The sequence below is a fragment of the Pan paniscus genome, chromosome 14 (assembly GCF_029289425.2).
Source record: "Pan paniscus chromosome 14, NHGRI_mPanPan1-v2.0_pri, whole genome shotgun sequence".
NCBI lineage: Eukaryota > Metazoa > Chordata > Mammalia > Primates > Hominidae > Pan > Pan paniscus.
The window spans coordinates 41,276,687-41,295,914 of record NC_073263.2 but is presented as its reverse complement, the minus strand read 5'-3'; the positions used below and the strand labels follow the sequence as shown (position 1 = coordinate 41,295,914).

The 19,228-nt window shown below is 34.3% G+C and overlaps 1 protein-coding gene across 1 annotated transcript in view; it reads left to right on the top strand.

Moving 5' to 3' along the window:
- The window catches only part of VWA8 (von Willebrand factor A domain containing 8), a 393,066-nt gene that overhangs the window by 162,286 nt on the left and 211,552 nt on the right, over positions 1–19,228 (top strand). Inside the window, exons 18-20 of the mRNA XM_003806896.6 lie at positions 8,090–8,196; positions 11,692–11,798; positions 17,562–17,633. Coding sequence (XP_003806944.2) covers positions 8,090–8,196; positions 11,692–11,798; positions 17,562–17,633 — 286 coding nt within the window. The remainder of the gene's footprint in view (positions 1–8,089; positions 8,197–11,691; positions 11,799–17,561; positions 17,634–19,228) is intronic.

Below are 19,228 nucleotides of genomic sequence, written 5' to 3'. Positions count from 1 at the left end.
TTATCCCATTCCTTTATGGCTACATAGTATTCTATGGTGTATATGTACCACATTTTCTTTGTCCAGTTTATCATTGATGGGCATTTGGGTTGATTCCATGTCTTTGCTATTGTGAATAGTGCTGCAATGAACATAAGCATGCATATAACTTTATAACAGAATGATTTATATTCCTTTGGGCATGTACCCAATAATGGGATTGCTGGGTAAAATAGTATTTCTGCCTCTAGATCTTTGAGGAATCGTCACATTGTCTTCCACAATGGTTGAACTAATTTATACTCCGACCAACAGTGTAAAAGCGTTCCTATTTCTCCACAGCCTAGCCAACATATATTGTTTATTGACTTTTTACTAATTGCTATTTTTCTGGCATGAGATGGTACCTCATTGTGGTTTGATTTGCATTTCTCTAATGATCAGTGATGTTGAGCTTTTTTTCATGTTCGTTGGCTGCCTAAATGTCTTCTTTTGAAAAGTGTCTGTTCATGTCCTTTGCTCACTTTTTAATGGGGTGGGTTTTTTTCTTGTAAGTTTGTTTAAGTTTCTTGTGGATTCTGGATATTAGACTTTTGTCAGATGGATAGATTGCAAAATTTTTTTCCCATTCTGGATGTTATCTGTTCACTCCGATGATAGTTTCTTTTGCTGTGCAGAAGCTCTTTAGTTTAATTAGATCTCTTTTGTTAATTTTTTTCTTTTGATGCAATTGCTTTTGGGTTTTCCTCATGAAATCTTTGCCTGTGCCTATGTCCTGAATGGTATTGCCTAGATTCTCTTCCAGGGTTTCTATGGTTTTGGGTTTTACATTTAAGTTGTTAATCCATCTTTAGTTAATTTTTGTAGAAGGCATAAGGATGGGGTCCACAGCCAATATCATACTGAATGGGCAAAATCTGGAAGCATTCCCCTTGAAAACTGGCACAAGACAAGGATGCCCTCTTTCACCACTTTTATTCAACACAGTATTGGAAGTTCTGGCCAGGGCAATCAGGCAAGAGAAAGAAATAAAGCACATCCAAATAGGAAGAGAGGAGGTCAAATTATCTTTGTTTACAGATGACATGATCCTATTTCTAGAAAATCCCATTGTCTCAGCCCAAAAGTTTCTTAAGCTGATAAGCAACTTCAGCAAAGTCTCAGGATACAAAATCAATGTGTAAAATCACTAGCATTTCTATACACCAACAACAGGCATGCAGTGAGCCAAATCATGAATGAACTCCCATTCACAATTGCTGCAAAGAGAACAAAACACCTAGGAATACAGCTAACAAGGGAATTGAAGGACCTCTTCAAGGAGAACTACAAACCACTGCTCATGGAAATTAGAGAGGACACAAACAAATGGAAAAACATTCCATACTCATGGATAAGAAGAATCAGTATGAAAATGACCATACTTCCCAAACTAATTTATAGATTCAATGCTATTCCCATTAAACTACCATTGACTTTCTTCACAGAATTAGGAAAAACTATGTTAAAATTCATACAAAACTAAAAAAGAGCCTGTATAGCCAAGACAATCTTAAGAAAAAAAAAAAGCTGGAGACAACACACTACCTGACTTCAAACTATATTACAAGGCTACAGTAACCAAAACAACATAGTGCTAGTACAAGAACAGACACGTAGACCAATGGAACAGAATAGAGAACTCAGAAATTCTAAGATCACACATCTACAACCACCTGATCTTTGACAAACCTGATGAAAACAATGGGGAAAGGATTCCCTATTTAATAAATGGTGCTGGGAGAACTGGCTAGCCACATGCAGCAAATATTCTTTTCAATTTAATTTTTTTTTTTTTTTTTTGAGATGGAGTCTTGATCTGTCACCAGGCTGCAGTGCAGTGGCACGATCTCGGCTCACTGCAACGTCCACCTCTCAGGTTCAAGCAAGTCTCCTGCCTCAGCATTCTGAGTAGCTGGAGCTACAGGCGCGCACCACCAGGCCCAGCTAATTGTTTTTTGTATTTTCAGTAGAGATGGGGTTTCACCATGTTGGCCAGGATGGTCTCGATCTCTTGACCTCGTGATCCACCCGCCTTGTCCTCCCAAAGTGCTGGGATTACAGGTGTGAGCCACCGTGCCCGACCTAAATTTGTATTTTTAATTGACAATTTTACTATGGGCAAAAGGATTTCAACCTATGAATCTTAGGGAGGACACATTCAATCAGTCAGAAAAAGGTAATGTTTATTTCTGAGATTTCCTCTTTTCACTTCCGTCTATTAAAACATATATTTCTTATTTATCTCAAATGTAGGTATATTATATTTAAAGATTCATGAGCAATTTGGAATTACCTCAAGAATGTCAAGGTTTGATATTCTGTTTTTTAATTCATCTTCTTATTAGTTGAGGAAAAATTATTCTACTAAATGGAGAAAAAGTGTTTGATAAAATTCAATAGCCAGCCCTAAAAACAAACCAAAGCAAAAACAAATATAACTTAGTAAATCTGGAATATTCTTAGTAAACTACGAGCAGAAAGGAAATTCTTTAATCTCATAAAGAATATCTACCAGAAATTTACAGCAAATATTCTTAAGGCAAAATACTTGTCACATTTTCTTTAGAGTTAGGACCAAAACAAGAATAATCTTTCAGCACTTTTAGCAAGTACATTTGCCCTAGGTTATATGATTAGCTACATTAAAAATACAAGAGAAAATACAAATAAATTATTTAGAACAAATTGAGTTTAGTGAGGTTATTTATACTCCCAAATCAATGACATTTCCTATACTCCAGTAACAATCAATAAGGAAATATAATTTTTAAAAATTTCATTCAAAATAATAGTAGAAAGCTTTGCACAACTAAGAATAGTCTAATAAATATCATGTAATGCTTTAATGGAGAAAAGTATACATCTTTATTCAAAGTTATAAAAGAAGACAAATAAATGGAAGATTTAGTATTGTAAAACTGTTTCCCTCCAAGTTGATATTTAGATATAATTAGTCAAAATCCCACAAGATTATAGTGAATTTGACAAGCTGGTCTCAAAATTGGCATGGAAGTATAATAGGCTACTAATAGCCAAGAAATTTTGATAAGATTAATGAGGGTATACTTAACCTATTAGATATCAATATTAATTCTAAATCTGTATTCATTATAATAGTATGTGTTGGTACAGGGAAAAACAAATAGACTATTAGAATAGATACAGAGCACAGAAACAAACCCACATATTTGTGAGAACTTAGTATATAAGATGTAGCATTGTAAATCAATGTTGGCTTGTCAATACATGGTTATAAATAAAGATTTTCCAATTTATCCCACACAAAAGGTAAAATCCAGTTATATGACACTATAAACTATAAGTTATAACCCACAAACTAGGAAAGATGTTTTGGATGATTTTTGATTAAGAAAGCACTGGCATTCAGGGACTATAAAGTAACTACAAATTAATAAGGAAAAAGAATTAACTCCAAATGGGCAAAGAATGAATAGATATTTATGCAAAGTTTAAATAATTCAAATGACCAATAAACATTTGAAAACATGCTCAGCCTCATTAATAATCAGTGAAATGAAATTTAAAATAATAATCAGCTATCATTTTATACTTTAAATTTTTTACTTGTAGTAACATTTTTTATGAATGGAGAGGAATGTAATTTCATCACTGCTGTTGGGATGGAAGTTTCAACACTTTTTTTTTACCTAAATATATTATTACTCTATGATTTGACAATTCCACTTCTCGATATCTGCTTTAAAGATAGACTTACATGTGTATATAAGGAGGTATATACAGGAATGTTCACTGTATCATTGTAATAATGAAGAATTGGAAACAACCCATCTGTCCATCAGTAGGAAATGAATATATAAATTGATATATTTGTATGATAAAATAATTTACAACAGTCAAAATGAAGTAAATTGCATGTATTTACGGTTATCTATCATAACACCTTAACATTGAGTAAAAAAGTTGCAAAAGGAGATTCAATATATGATGTGATTTGTACAAAATGTTAAATGTGATAAACAGTACAATATATTTTTTATTCATACACACTTACGTAGCAAAATATAAAAATATGGACAACAAATACACACCAGTTTCAAGGTTAGAGTTCTCTCTAGAGATGGAGAGAGATGAATAGAATGTTTAATAGTCTTCATAATTTTCTATAATCTCTTTAATTTTCTGAAATACTGAAATATTTCATAATTAAAAAAACTGAAAAACAAAAATTGGTTACTTTTCATTCTCATACATATTCACTGAATCAAATAGTTGACTAATTTTTCCAGTGTTATCAACTGACCACAAAAAATTCTTATTTTCTAATCACTCCATGACCCTTTCAACTAGAAATGAATAGAAAACAGCTATTTTGTTTATGCATCATCTGTTGAGTTTAGCAAGGCTGCAGACTCAAAAGCCTTCTTACTAACCTCTTTAGAATAACACAGTGGCAGGAAGGAACCCAAAATTATTGATTCATAAAGTATTTTATTGTTTTTTTAAAAAAATAAACTCATTTTATATTGAATCAGTGAAAAGGAATTGGATTTTGTGGAAAATTTTAAAACAAAGATTGATATAACTTATTTTCACAAAGAACTTTATGAAGCAGACAAAAATCAAGATAAATTATCTAACCTAAATTTATTAAACATTGAATTTATAAATATTAGTTGGGCTTTTTTTTGTTAATGTAATTTTAAAAATATCACTCATATATTTATGCCAATGGCATTAAGATTGCAACAATTTTTATCTGATGAATTCCCTAAGTACCTCATCCTCATACCCTATAAAGTGAACATCAATTCAGAGCTTGATGCATAATTCATTTTCTAGATATTTGTAAACCTAAGGAACTACAGGGAAGAATTTAGAAGATTAGGAAATTCTCAAGTAATTTGCATTCCAAAAATACTTTTATTGTAGAAAAATTAATTAGAGGTCTCTGTAATAAGAGTTCTACTTCATTCAAGTGTTTGGTATTTCATTAATTTATTTACTTCTGGAAAATTTTGAGGTGATCCTCAAAATTCAATTCTATGCTGATCCTTTAGCACAGAAATTTTAAACACAGTTGTAAGAGTTTAATCAGAAATGAAGATTAACTGTTTCTGATATTGAAGTAATGAGGAAATTATTCTATTTGTCAAAAACTCAATTTGCATGCAGTTGTCAGAAATTCCCTTTGGATATAAAATATTTGGGATCAACACCTATGGATAAATAAATAAATAAGCAAAGTGAGTAACATCTATATAAAATTTTCACTGTTTAAGCTGTTAGTAATTAATTTTAAAAATCACAAGTCTGATCGAACTAATCATACACAGTGTTAAAACTAGAAGATTATTGTTGGTGTGAATTTTTTGTTGTCTGGAAGAATCGTTTTGCTTGCAGGAAAGACTATTTGGGGATTTATTTTTGGTTTTAGAAGCTGGCATTCAGTTTTATGGTGTTATAATTTTAAAAATTGAGACCTTCTTTAGGCTTTTCTGTTCATTCATTCAGTTAACTATTAAGTCTAGCAGATATTAACCATCACTTTGAAAAGCCTTTGAAAAATGTCTGGTTCCATTTATAAAACTCGGCTAAATAAAATACCTTCAAACATTTGAAATGGTTAATAAATTTTATATATTCTGTTTCCTTTTACATACTTTGGATGTCTCAATGAACAAACAAAACCTTCCTGAGTAATTAATGCACAAATATAGTCAATTAAATTTATAAATAGGCTGTACCATAAATTATCTTAAATATTCCAATACTATTTGGAAATTTAAGATTTAAAATCACAAGTACAAATTAATTAATCAATTACATTCTGAATAGAAGTCAAAGACTGCCTAGTATCCACAGAACCCCTCAGTCTTTTTCTTTCACTCTTGCAAGTAACACCCCTCCTTCCTAGCGCTGGTGATTTGAGAATACCCCGACCCTTAACAGACTTCTTTGCTACCATCCTGAGAAGTCCTATCTTATTCCTTAATCTAAAGATCCTATCCCACTCCTGTGACAAAGACAGTTATTTGCGTTAGCTTAGCGTAACTACTATACTTCTCTTTTTGACTTCCCCAGAGTGTAGCTGATTCTTTCTTTAGTTTTTCTTATAACCAAAACCTAATGAGACTAGAGCTTTTCCAATTTTTTTTTGTTGGTAAAATGAATAAATATGATAAATGTAATAATTACTTTTAAAAGACACCAGGCTGTTCATAATAGTTATAAGTACACTTGGAAAATTTGCAACAGGGTATGTGCTTGCTTTGGTTTTGGGAAGCTAGGATAGTAAAGAGTAATATTTCATTCATTCATTTATTTGCTTATTTTACCAAGGCCAAGGGAGGAGAGGGAAAAAATAAGTAAAAAATATCAGTGAGCAATGGGAAAGGAAACAGTTAACAAATCCCTTAAAATCTAGGAAAAAAATTAGGATTAGCCTCACACCACCTGATATGTTCCATTCTCCTCATTAGTTGGATGGGCCAATATCTTAGAATGTTCTAGATGTAAGTATATTTCAACTTCCTTGGTACCTTGATTGATATTGCTGTCTGGGTGCTAGATTGAGAATAATGGTGAAGTGTGTTCAATCTCAGAAGGAAAGAATGCCCTATTAGCAAGCAATGCCTGCCAATATTGGTGAAGGGAAGGCATCCATGCCATATTTGCTATTCTCTGCAGGCTTTGGAGTGTAATCTAGAAATGTTTCCACACAGGGCCAACATTAAGATGTGTTGACACGCAGACTATATACGTGTTGGGGAAGCCTGGGAATAGCAAACAAGTCTAAGCCTGAAAATAGTCAATGCCAGTCAGGGTGTTCTGACAGGAAGTAATAGCGATGCAGCTGCAGGGCCTAATGTTACCAAGCCAGCCTCTAGTTTGTGGGATAGTGCTAAGAGGAAGGTTAAGCAGGGTGCCAAGACAAGGGCTCAGGAAACAGGACAAAAGCCAGCTATTGGACTGGGAGATAAGGTGAGGGCTTGGTTTTTGAACGAGGCAATGATCTAAGAACTATGACGAAAGTTCAGAGATGAGCAGCAAAGTCTGACTTCATGCTGAACTGAGGAGTTACTAGCATAGAGCTATGTAATTTCCTCTATCATAGCCTAGGCCCAAAATGAGGCAGGAGGTAAGAGATAATGTCAGATATATGGACTGGAATTTTACAGGGACAGGAAATCTGACAGTTCTTTACATGCTTGTCTATTTGCTGCCTCACGCTCTCCAATCTTTCCACTATTAGAGATTATACTCAAGACTGTAGGAATCACCACCAAAGATTTAGAGCTGTGAAAAACCCAAATTGTTTAAAAGTGGTATGTTCTTAGTATGTTTATTTGGAACGTTATATCACATAGTGGTTAATTTAAAGTGATATAGTTAAACCATGGGTACCATGGATTAAAAAGTCATATCCGTTGGCTCACTTGGGACCATAAATTCTAGCTATAGCTTTATTTGTGTGGGTGGGAAACTATGTTTCATGCCTCAGGCACATGATGCTCATAATCTGTTTGTTTGAAGAATAACTGTCACTCACTAGATTGTTGTTTTGACAACATACACATAGAATAGATAAGCAGATATATTTTTTAATAGGAAGAATGAAGCTAGATAATCTTAAATTCATTCAGAAGTTTATATTAGAAACTAAAGAAAATCTCATTAATCCATCTCCACTGGTTTGAATTTATGATTGCCAACCTAGAACAGCCAAGTGTTGTTGTTTAATCTACTTAAGAAAATTTAATAAGCCAGTATACTAATTGTACTTAAGAAAGCAAATTTAAAATTTTATTTTGCAAAGTGTTGTACATAAATCAGTACTGCTAATCACAAATAAGTTTTACTTATTAAAGGAGATTCCACAAACATATAATTCACACATACTTTAAGTTTATATTTATTCTAAAATTTTGTTTGATTTAGATTTTACAGATCCAGACTGATCTTCCTTAATTAGTTGTAATTAGTAAGGAGTGTGTGTGTGTGTGTGTGTGTGTGTGTGTGTGTATTTAAGAATCGCAGAAAGCTTTGACTTAAGCCATTTCCCCCTTCCTCCCTCTTCATCCTCCAGGTTTTTACCCAGTCTTGCTAGGTCAGCATTAGAAAAAAATCTGGCAGATGCTACAATAGAAATAAATACTGATGACAATTTGGAGCCAGAACTGAAGGATTACAAATGTAAGTATTTGATTTGGCTCTTTTTTTTAAGTGAAATAATAATTAACAAACATTTGATGCTGTTTATTTTAATTCCAGTTAAAATAAACAGTTAAACAGTTTTTGGTTTTCATCTACTTTGTTTTATATATTAGTTTGGAGAAATGAATCTGATTTTTTTAAGTTTCAAAAACACAAGTAAAATCTTAGAATATTTACTTCATTTCAGTACATACTAGATACAATTCCCCTCACCCTTAAGACTCACAATTGATACTAATTGATACTCTGAGAATTCCTGCTGTAAATCAACTTGTCTAATTTTGACAAATGTACTTTTTCCAAATGTATTTCACCAGTGAATCTAGAATGCTGTTTTCTTTGCATGTTTACATTTTGAGGGTCAGCGATGTCCTATAAGATATGTTGGAGAAACTTTCCTAGGTTGATACAAACTAAAATAATAATCAGAATATGCATGCCCTCTTATTCATTCCATTTCCACCTGTATTGTCTTTTGTGGTACTTTTCTTCTGGATAGCCATAAATATAATTTTGAGTTTCGGGGAGATTTTGTTCTTCATTTAAAAGCTTTCTATTCTTCAATTAGAACACAATGAAAGATTTTCAATTTTTTAAAAATGTAAATACCTATTTTATCGAAGCAGCCAATGTGTGACTACTCTTTAAAAGGGACTGTTGTGGCTTTCTTTGTAGCAGATGCTTTTAATCATTAGGGCTGCACTGAGACAAGAATTTGGTATTGAGGAAATAAGATTTTTTTTAGAGTTAAATTATAAACTCAGCATACTGAGGGATCTGAATACAGATACGCAGAGTCAACTCAAAGAGAAGGAATAATATTGTATTCTCAATATTATTTGAGTGAGTCTATTAAATATCCAAAGAACGACTGTCATTCGGACTGCCGATTGTTTGGTCTTGGTTACTGGCTAGTGTTAGCAGTGCCCATCTAAGCCTCATGTAGGGGATAAGGAGCCTAAGTGAAGAGACTTTTTACTTGTCTGGTTCCATTCATCTTTAAGGCCATCTGTCTTGTGAAGAATTCATTTAATTAACTCTCTGTGTTCACACAACAATCTTCTGATGAGGAACTGGCTTTCCATGCAGGTTCCCTCCAATTAATATGCTGGTTATGGCAACCAGTATATCATAGTCCATGTGAAAGTTACAGTTGTCATATAATATTTTGCAATTCTGATTTTACATCATTATATATAGAGAGAAACCAGAATACGTATCTTTAATATTCTTCTGAAAGTTTGATTTGCCCTTAGTTGTGATGACAAAATCAGGTTTACAGCCTACTAGCCTGAGAACCTTGGCAAATTTACCAAAATAATGCCATTCTGTGGGTTTCTTAGAAGATAGTTAGCCAACTTTCTCCCACAGAAGTGCTAGCATCACCATTCTCTGAGTGCATTTCCCTTTTTGAGGCTGCCATTTTAACAATAAACATTGGTTGAGTGAATAAACTTGTCTTTAAGCCGTAAATCTGCTGAGTGGATGTATTCCATAAACTAAACCATAGATAGCATCAGATGCTGTTTGAATCTGAAATTATGTGTGTCATCTCAACATGCAACTAGATAGTAGATTCACTGCCATATCCCTGCTCTTTCTTTCCCTTTACAGTTTTATACTGGGTCTATTTCAGAGACCTAATGGTAGTAAATAAATAGTAAACTCTCAGTGTTACAGCTCATGGTTTTCCTTCCCTGTAGAACTTGTAAACAAAAGGAAAATGGCAAGGATCTATTGAAGTGCGAAGTTACTGTTAAGATCTACTGTGCTGTGTCAAATGTGTAGCACTCCACAGTGATTAAACAGGGTGACAATTATTTTTAGCTCAGATTTGTTCACAGCACTCCATAGAAGCAAAAGTTGCTTTTCTCCATTGTCTTCCAAAACGCTTAGCACAAAAGTCGCATTCTAGTGGAGAAACAAACTGTAATTTTCTTATTTGAAGTAGAAAAAAAAAAGATGGGTGAATTGTTTAAGGCGTTGTATATTTGCTTGCTAAAGTATTTCCACAGGTTGCAATGTTATTTGGAGTCAAAATATTAAATATATCCCATATGGTAGAAAGAATGTCAGACTAGACTAAATTGTTTTAAGCTCTACTCATATTAGCTGGGTGATTTTGAGCAAATTACATAGTGTATGTTCTTAGTATTCTCATTCTTTCCTCTTTGAATTACATGAAATAATATGAGAAAAAAATGAGGTGAAGCTTTAGCTTGGGATCTGGCACATAGAAGGTCCTTAATAAATGATAGCTTCTATCATTGTAATCATTAGTATTACTAAAATACCTACTACTATTAATGTTACTAATATTATTGAACTTGGAACATGTCAGTGAACATGTCATGCATATCTGGTTACTGTAGGGAATACATAGCAGATATGTTCCCTGATTTCAAGAGCTTTGTTACTTAGTTTTCTGGCTTCCAGGAACTAATAATGTGTTCTAGGTCAACCTATTTAAAGCAAATAAGGAACAATATAATAATTATTATTACAAAATAATTGCATAAGACAGTTTCCCAATCTGGCTGGGTATGAAAATCACCTGGGTGATTATTTGAAAATATAGGCCTCCTGGACCAACCTTGAAAATAGTAATTTTAAAATATTTATTTTGTTATGTTTATTTTTAGTGTGTGTGTGTGTGTGTGTGTATATATGTATATATATAAATATATATGTATGTATATATATAAAGAGAGAGAGAGAGACAAGGTTGCACTCAGTTACCCAGGATGGAGTACAGTGGTGCAATCATGGCTCACTGTAGCCTCAACCTCCCGGGCTCAAGCAATCCTCCTGCCTCAGCCTCCTGAGTAGCTGGGACTACAGGCGTATGCCATCAGGCCTGGATAATTTTTAAAATTTTTTGTAGAGACAGGGTCTCTCTGTGTTGCCCAGGCTGGTCTTGAACCCCTAGGCTCAAGTGATCCTTCTGCCTTGGCCTCCTGAAATGCTGGTGACAGGCATGTGCCACTGCACTTGGCTGAAAATAGTAATTTAAGAGTTCTGTGATAGGTTAGTTCATCTGTATTTTTGACTAGAGCTATAGGAGATTATCTTAAGGGGTTTCTGAATTGGTGCACACTAAAAGATAATATTCAAGGTACTTTGGAGCTTTTGAATTTAGGTGTATTTAACTTATGTATGTGTTATAGTTTCTGACCAAACAAGCTTGTGAAGGTGGCTTGACTGTATTCTGGTTTTGTTTTGTTTTTTTTTAGTTTCTCACAGTTATATATATACTGTTTTCTATCTACATTGTTTTAAGGAAAATTTGTTACCTTTTGAAGCATTTTGTATCTAGAGCTGTGGTGTTTTATTACTACTCTCCAGCTTATTTCTTTAGATGTTAAATTAAAATCCACAGATATTACTGAAGCTGTATTGCATTCTGTGTTGGGTGGCTTGGCATCTCTGAGGACAGTGCTATGAATAATTATCTGTCCTGTGTGAAATGTTTAGGTGAAGTAACATCTGGAACTCTGAGGATTGGTGCTGTTAGTGCACCGATCTATAATGCACATGAGAAAATGAAAGTGCCTGATGTTCTTTTCTATGACAACATTCAGGTAAGAGTATTGCTTTGTGTTCTTGGATAAATCACTTAAATTGTGGTAGTACACTCCAATTCAAGTGAAATTGACATGTAATTATTTTTGTGATTTCCTAAATTTAATTTAGATGATGCAAAATGAAGTGTTGAACATCTTTTTTTTTTTTTTTTTCTGTGATGCAGTCTCACTTTGTCACCCAGGCTGGAGTGCAGTAGCACGATCTCGGCTCACTGCAACCTCCGCCACCCAGGTTCAAGCGATTCTTCTACCTCAGCCTCCCGAGTAGCTGAGACTAGAGGCATGTGCCACCATGCCTGGCTAATTTTTGTATTTTCAGTAGAGACAGGGTTTCACCATATTGGCCAGGCTGGCCTCAAACTCCTGACCTCGTGATCCACCTGCTTTAGCCTCCCAACGTGCTAGTATTACAGGCGTGAGCCACCGTGTCTGGCCGAACAACTTTTATTAAGACATAAGACAGAAAACAGAAAATTTTTTCCAAAGGTACTTAAAAATTGGAGGAATGGTTGCTATGATTAGGGTAATAAATTATATATATATTATATATATATTAAGTATATATATGTACATATATTAAGTATATTAAGTATATATTAAGTATATATATAAGTACATATATATAAAATATATACACATACACACATATAATTATATATGTAATTTTATGTGCAATTTTTAAATTAAAATAAACATTTTAAAAACAAAGCAGAGCTATCATCCTCTCTTACTTGCTTGTTAAAAGATTTCAGTAGTTCAGAGGGATATGTCCTATGCATCCTTTTTCTCATACTCTTCTTTTTCCTGCAAGTTTCTAGTATTTTTTTTTCTTTCCTTTTCCTTTCTTTTTTAAAGGAGGAGGGTAGAGAATTCTCTCCTTGTAAACTAGCCAATAATTATGGACCTTCCACTAAGACATATAAGTTTGTATCTAGAAAGCTTTATTGTAGATGTTTACTTTAATAAGAATTTTTTTAGAGAAAATTACCTATAATATAAAAATGTTTTCTCTTCCAACTTTTCTGTCAAGTGGCTGTGTATTACTTTTATAGTAAAACACCTACTTAAAATTTTCTATAATATATTTTAAGTTATATTAACTTTGTAGGTATCTAGACATATTATTCTTAATAAAAATCTTGGTTAAAAATTCTGAAATCTGTCAAAACTATAATTATTTTTTATGGCGTAGAAAAGAGCATAACCTTGATTTGATTTTTATTCATTTTATAGCCAATTAACTAATGTTTTATTTTTCTTCTGGAGCATTAATGCTCTTGCACAATCAGTAAACAAATGAACAGAAAATAAAGCTACTTATAAGATACAAAAGTAGAAAAAAAACTTGCCTGTCAAAGGCAAAAACATGATTATGAGGAAAACATACTATTTCCAAGCACTGATAGTATTACACTCTATTCATATAGTGGAAAGGAACAAAGAGACAAAGAACCAGGAAACAGTTATAAATGACAATTTGAAAAACTCCATGGTGGCAAAGATTGAAAAGACTTCACAGGATATAAGAATGTAGGAAATATAGTAGCAGCAAAGACCATTGTGCCCTTGAACACAATGTCTGTTGCCATGGTGTTTGTGACATGGACATTTAGGACTCAGGGCTGCCATGAACTTTACACAGTGGCCCTGAGGGACTTTTCTTAAGCTGTCTCCAAACGTACCTTCTCTTCTTAAAGCATTATGAATTAGCCATTAATGAAAACTTTTTAGCTGTACCAATTGTACGGACAGTAGCTTGATTAAATTTGCTTCCATTGTGTTTATTATTACTTCCTTTTATGCTGTACTTCATCTTTGAAGCCATAGTCAGTGCCTCTTGCAGATTTAGGTGCTTCTGTATCATCTTGTTGTCCTATGCCCTGTTGTGTCCTTACCACATTGTGTTGAAATGGACTCTTAAAATGTGTTTTCCATATCACTAAGGCACAGCCCTATGTTTTCTTTATTTAATATTTCCAGCAAATAGTAAAGTACCTGGCACATAGTAACTGCCAAGTAAATATGTGTTGAGTGGATTAATAAAAGAATGAGAAAGATTTTGAATGTTCTTGATAAAGAGTATTACTTCATTAATCCTTCCATTAAGGAATACTACATTTGCAGCAGTAAGGAGGAGAAGTTGGAGGAAAGAGAAATAATAGCCTCTTAATAAGCCTAAGGAGTTTTAGATGGGTAAGAATTTAAAAATACCCATTATGAGTCTGGCCTTGTCCTAAGGTATTGGGATACAGAGATTAAAATACACACACAAGTATACGCAGCTCTAGGGCTGAAGTTCTTAATCTGCAAGTAAGTACACATAGTTACTACACAGTGTGGTGGAAGTATGTGCAGTTTACTTATGGTCATTGATGAGGTCGATTGACCCAGATTGAATTGATCATAGAAAATTGGTCAACCAGACCCAATTAGGAGAGTCTCTCAGGCAACGAGACTAGCATTAGCAGAGACTTAGTTATATGAGACAGTAGCTCATTTAGGGAGCTATATATAAATTGTTGTCACTGGTATGAAGCTGAGGTTGCAAGTGGAAGAGTGCCAAGAGAAGAGGCTGGTGAATTAGGAAAGAGTGAGATCTTTTCAGTCTTGGTAGTTAAGGAATTTGGATTCCGTTCAGAAGAATGAGGAAGTTATTGAAAGATTTTAAGCACATTTGTACTTTGGCTAACTTTGCTTTTACTCTCTAGTATTGTCTAGGAGTTAGAACTAAGGCAAAGAGAAACTAGTTAGGTGGTTATTGCAGTAGTCCAGATGAAATTTATCAAGGATCTGAACTAAAGAGGTGACAGTGGGGACAGAGTGGACAGGACACATTGCAGGGCTATTTAGGAGATCAAGTCAGTGGAACTTTGTGTTAGATGAACAGCAGAGATTCTTTCTCAGGGAGCACAATGTCTGGTGAAAAAGTAAACAGAAGAGTAAACAGAACATTATTCTAAATTGTGCCCATGGTTGGAAACACAGTATAAAAGGAGAGTGGTAGGAGATGAGGCTGAGACTAGATCAAGAATGTAAGCAATGACATTTGTTCCTAAAGTATTAGGAGTCATTTAAGGAATTTTGAGAAATGAGGTGACAAGATTTTGAACAAAGAAGTGTCAGTACTGTAAGAACACATTGGCTCAAGGAGAGACTGAAGTTAGAGAAGCTAATTAGCTGATACAAATCTAGGCTAGAGATGATAAAAACCTTGAAACTGTGGGGATGGAAAAGAAAGGGTAGATGCAGTTGATTTTTGGTGGCTTAACAATTCAGGTGCTGTTTAGTTGGATGTTGATAAGAGAGGAATAAGGGAGGGCAGGGTGATGATAATAGGAGTTTGGTCAGCTGGTAGAAAATGATGCCATTAACTGGAGAAAAAGATACAGGATAAAGAATGAAGTTCAGGAGAAAGTAATAAGTTGAGTTTTAGATGTGTTGAATTTAGGTGACTGGGGAATAACAAAGTGGTTTGATCACTCAGAAATAGAGGGCTGTAGTTGAGGAGGAGTTTTGCTGTTGAAGATTGGTGTAGAGCTGGTCATTGAAGCCATGAGATAGATGAGAGGATTTAAGGAGAGCAGGGTCAGAAGTGGGTCTTTGAATGCTGACATGTGGGTATCCAACTCTGCACACAGCCCTCCCTCAACCCTCAGGTGGGTGCCTGGGTACAAATAGTCACAACCTGCCCCATACCATGAATACAAGGGGAAGCATGTAAGAAGGTAGAAAGAAGGAATTGCTACAGGAAGATCCAGCTCAGAAAACTATGGGAGAAATTGTTAGGGAGGTAGGAAGGAATCAGGGGAAATGGGTAACTGGGAGAGGAGACTTTTAAGAAATTGTCTGCAGTACTAAGTGGTCAAGAGTGCTAAGAAGAGAATTGTATTGGCGGTGACTTTAGCCTTAGCTAAGGTTTGTTGACTTGAATAATCTAGTTAGATATAATGAGGGCATGAAGTAGAAGGACATGAGAATTGTAAAGAAGAACACAGATATAGTTTTGATTATTTTTCGATATTTACATTGCTTTTTTCTTTAACTGGCTATTCAGGTACTTACTCCAACTTTTCAACGTAGATTAGCCCATTTATTACTGGAAGAGCTTAGTGTTTTCTGGAATTGGCACTGACTTTTCATCTTAGTGAAAAGGAAGAGGTCTCCACGCTATATTCCCACCAGAACTCAGCTTAAAATGATGTATATCTTGGTTTGCTTAACATAGTTTCTGCTTATACTTGTTGTCCCAGCATAATTATTAATAGTGTCTCTTTTTATTCTTAAAAGCATACACCTTATATCCATTTAAAAGTATTCAAGAATAGACAATTATATACTCATCTCACTTCAAGCCTTATTAAAACTCTAGCTCCATGGCATATCTGAAAGCATTTTTGAAAATAAAAACGACCAAGATAAACATAGGGAATACTCATTTGTTCCTGAAGGAGATAAAACACTTTCTCAGTTTTTCTTCTAAGGAAGGAACTCTGAAAGAAAATATTATTAAATTTGACAAGTAAAAAGAAAAATTTCTGTGAGTATGTATATGTATATTTTAATATTTATATCATATATATTTATATATTTTTATATCTATATTATATATAATTTATATGTATATTATACAATATAGATATAAAGCACCATAAACGAAATTGAAAGAAGAAAGCAGCCAAGTGCGGTGGCTCACGCCTGTAATCCCAGCACTTTGGGAGGCCGAGGCAGGCAGATCACGAGGTCAGGAGATCGAGACCATCCTGGCTAACACGGTGAAACCCTGTCTCTACCAAAAATGCAAAAAATTAGCCAGGCGTGGTGGCAGGCACCTGTAGTCCCAGCTACTCGGGAGACTGAGGCAAGAGAATGGCGTTAACCCAGGAGGTGGAGCTTGCAGTGAGCCGAGATCGCGCCACTGCACTCCAGCCTGGGAAACAGAGCGAGACTCCACCTCAAAAAAAAAAAAAAAAAAAAAAAAAGTGACGTACTAGAAAAATATCTGCAGCATGTGATGGTTGCAAAAGGTTAATTTGCCTTTTTACAAATAGGGAACGTCAATAACTTTAGTACTTATTTAGCTGCTATTTGATACAGAAAACCAAGAGAAAGTAATAGGAATATTAATTGTGCTGGAGTGTAGATCTCTTCCCAGCCCCAAAGAACCGGCATGACCTACTTACAGGTGTCTTATTTTTCAAGATACAAAAGAGCAATGTAATTTCCTCTGTGGCTATTGTGAACAACCTTAATCTTGTTCTTTTATTATATTGTGTCATAATTCAAATTAAAAAGTGTGGAAGGTAAATAATATATTTTTAATTCTGAAGCTATCCATAGCTTTAAAGGTAATGGTTAAGAACAAGTCAATGTAAAATGTTCCCTAGAAATGTACAGTTATTTTAGGAAGCCTTTGTATATTTACATTAGCAAGTATCAATTTAAATATTATATTAAATTATAAGCCAACTCTACATAGTATAATAGGTAAAAAAATATTTGAGTTGAATTATTAAAAACTCTGAAATGTTGGTCAGTTGCTTAGTTTTGCCCAGGTGGACTATTTCAAGTTTTCAGTATGAGTGACCTAAATGGTTATATAATTTACTTATAACCACAGATTTAATTTTGGGTTATATCAAATCGATTGATAATTGTTTATTATAATAGATATTTATATTCTATAAAGATATCTTTATAGTTAACTTTCTTATTTAACCTTGATTGTACAAAACAGTTAACCCCTAGTTCCTTTTTCTCTAGCACGTGATAGTGATGGAAGATATGCTGAAAGACTTTCTCCTTGGAGAACACTTATTATTGGTTGGCAACCAGGTGAGTTATGGCTAAAATCTAGGTACCAATGAAAAAATGATAGTAACAATTTAAAAGCAGTAAGTTTCTTCTTGTTGGAATCAGTTATTTTTTCCCCTATTAAATGACTGGTTTAATTAAAGGATGAGACTCTGCTACCTTCTAAACTTCAAAATTACCTCAAGGTTTAAATCATCCTCCATTCTGTCTCTCATCAAGTTCTGTACATTCTGTCTTGTAAGTATCTACTCTTCTTGTCCACATCTGTCACTCTAGCCCCAGTGATCTTCACCTGTCACCTGGATTACAGCAGTAGTTTCCTATGATAGCTCCATCCCCACCTTATGCCCGTTCTTATCTACTCTCCATTCTGTAGTATCTGTTGTCAGATTGATACTTGTAAAACTAAAATCTGATTGAGCCTCTCTTTTTTGCTGAAATTGGCTCCCCATTTCTGTTAGGTATAGTCTGAGTCTTCAGTACAGTGTACAGGATTCACTCTCTGCCCATCCCTCTATTCCTAAGCCATGGCCCCTTCTTTCTCTCACTGTGTTGGCTTGAGGCACTCTGCAGTTCCTTATCTATTCAGTTACTTATCTCTGCTCTGGTCCTCAGTACATGCTCTTCCTTCTGCAGGGAGAACTTCCTGTCCCCTTCCCATATACCCTCCCTTTAACTCATGGAAGAGAGACCTTCCCTTGTCCCTGGCTGAATAGGTTTTTCCTGCTTCTACTCCCTTTTATCTCCCTTTTGTCATACTAGTCATACCATATGACTGTCTTTGCAACTTGTCTATATGTCCCTTGAGAGCAGGGACTGTGTTTTTCTTATTTATCTCTGTTCTCAGCTCCTAGCATGGTACCTGTTACATAGTAGACACTCAATGTATGTTTATGGAGGAACGTATGAAAATTTTAGGTTTACAGGGTCCTGATAATTTTTCTCTATTGAATTTTCAGGCTCACAGTGAACAGCACTTTTGGTTTTTTTAATTGGTCTTAAATTAAGGGTAACAAAGCTTCTAAAGTTTGGTTTCTATTTTTTCTTCTTTTTTGTATTTATAAAAATAATACATATTCTTTATATATTTAGCCTCTCAAACTTATCATTTTGAAGTACTGATTTAAAAATAAAAATGGGCCAGTTGAGTGGTTTATTGATTTGAGTGCATAGGCTTAGAAATTAGAGAACTAGAGGCTCAACAGCAACTCTTCCACACATGGTTGTGTGACTTTGGGCAAATTGCTTATCTTACTAAGGCTCAGTTTCCTGATGTCTAACCTGGGAATAAAAATAGTATGGTCCCTTTGGGCTAACGTAAGGATGTCATGAGATAATGCGTGGGAAGTACTTCACACAGTGCTCAGTTCTGTCAGCTAAATACCTGTGTATCACTGTATAGTTTAAAAGTAATATTCTCTTGTTTCATTTTTTAAAACAAGAATTAAAACTAGAACAATAAATTATTTATGACCCTTTAATTCCCACTATTTGAAAAGTCCTACCTATTTTTCTTCACTGAACAGTAAAAGATGAGCCTATATACCAGAGTGGGAAGATGAAGATCAGTTAACAGTCAGAATTTGGCTCTTGATATTGAAACCCAGGAAGTCACA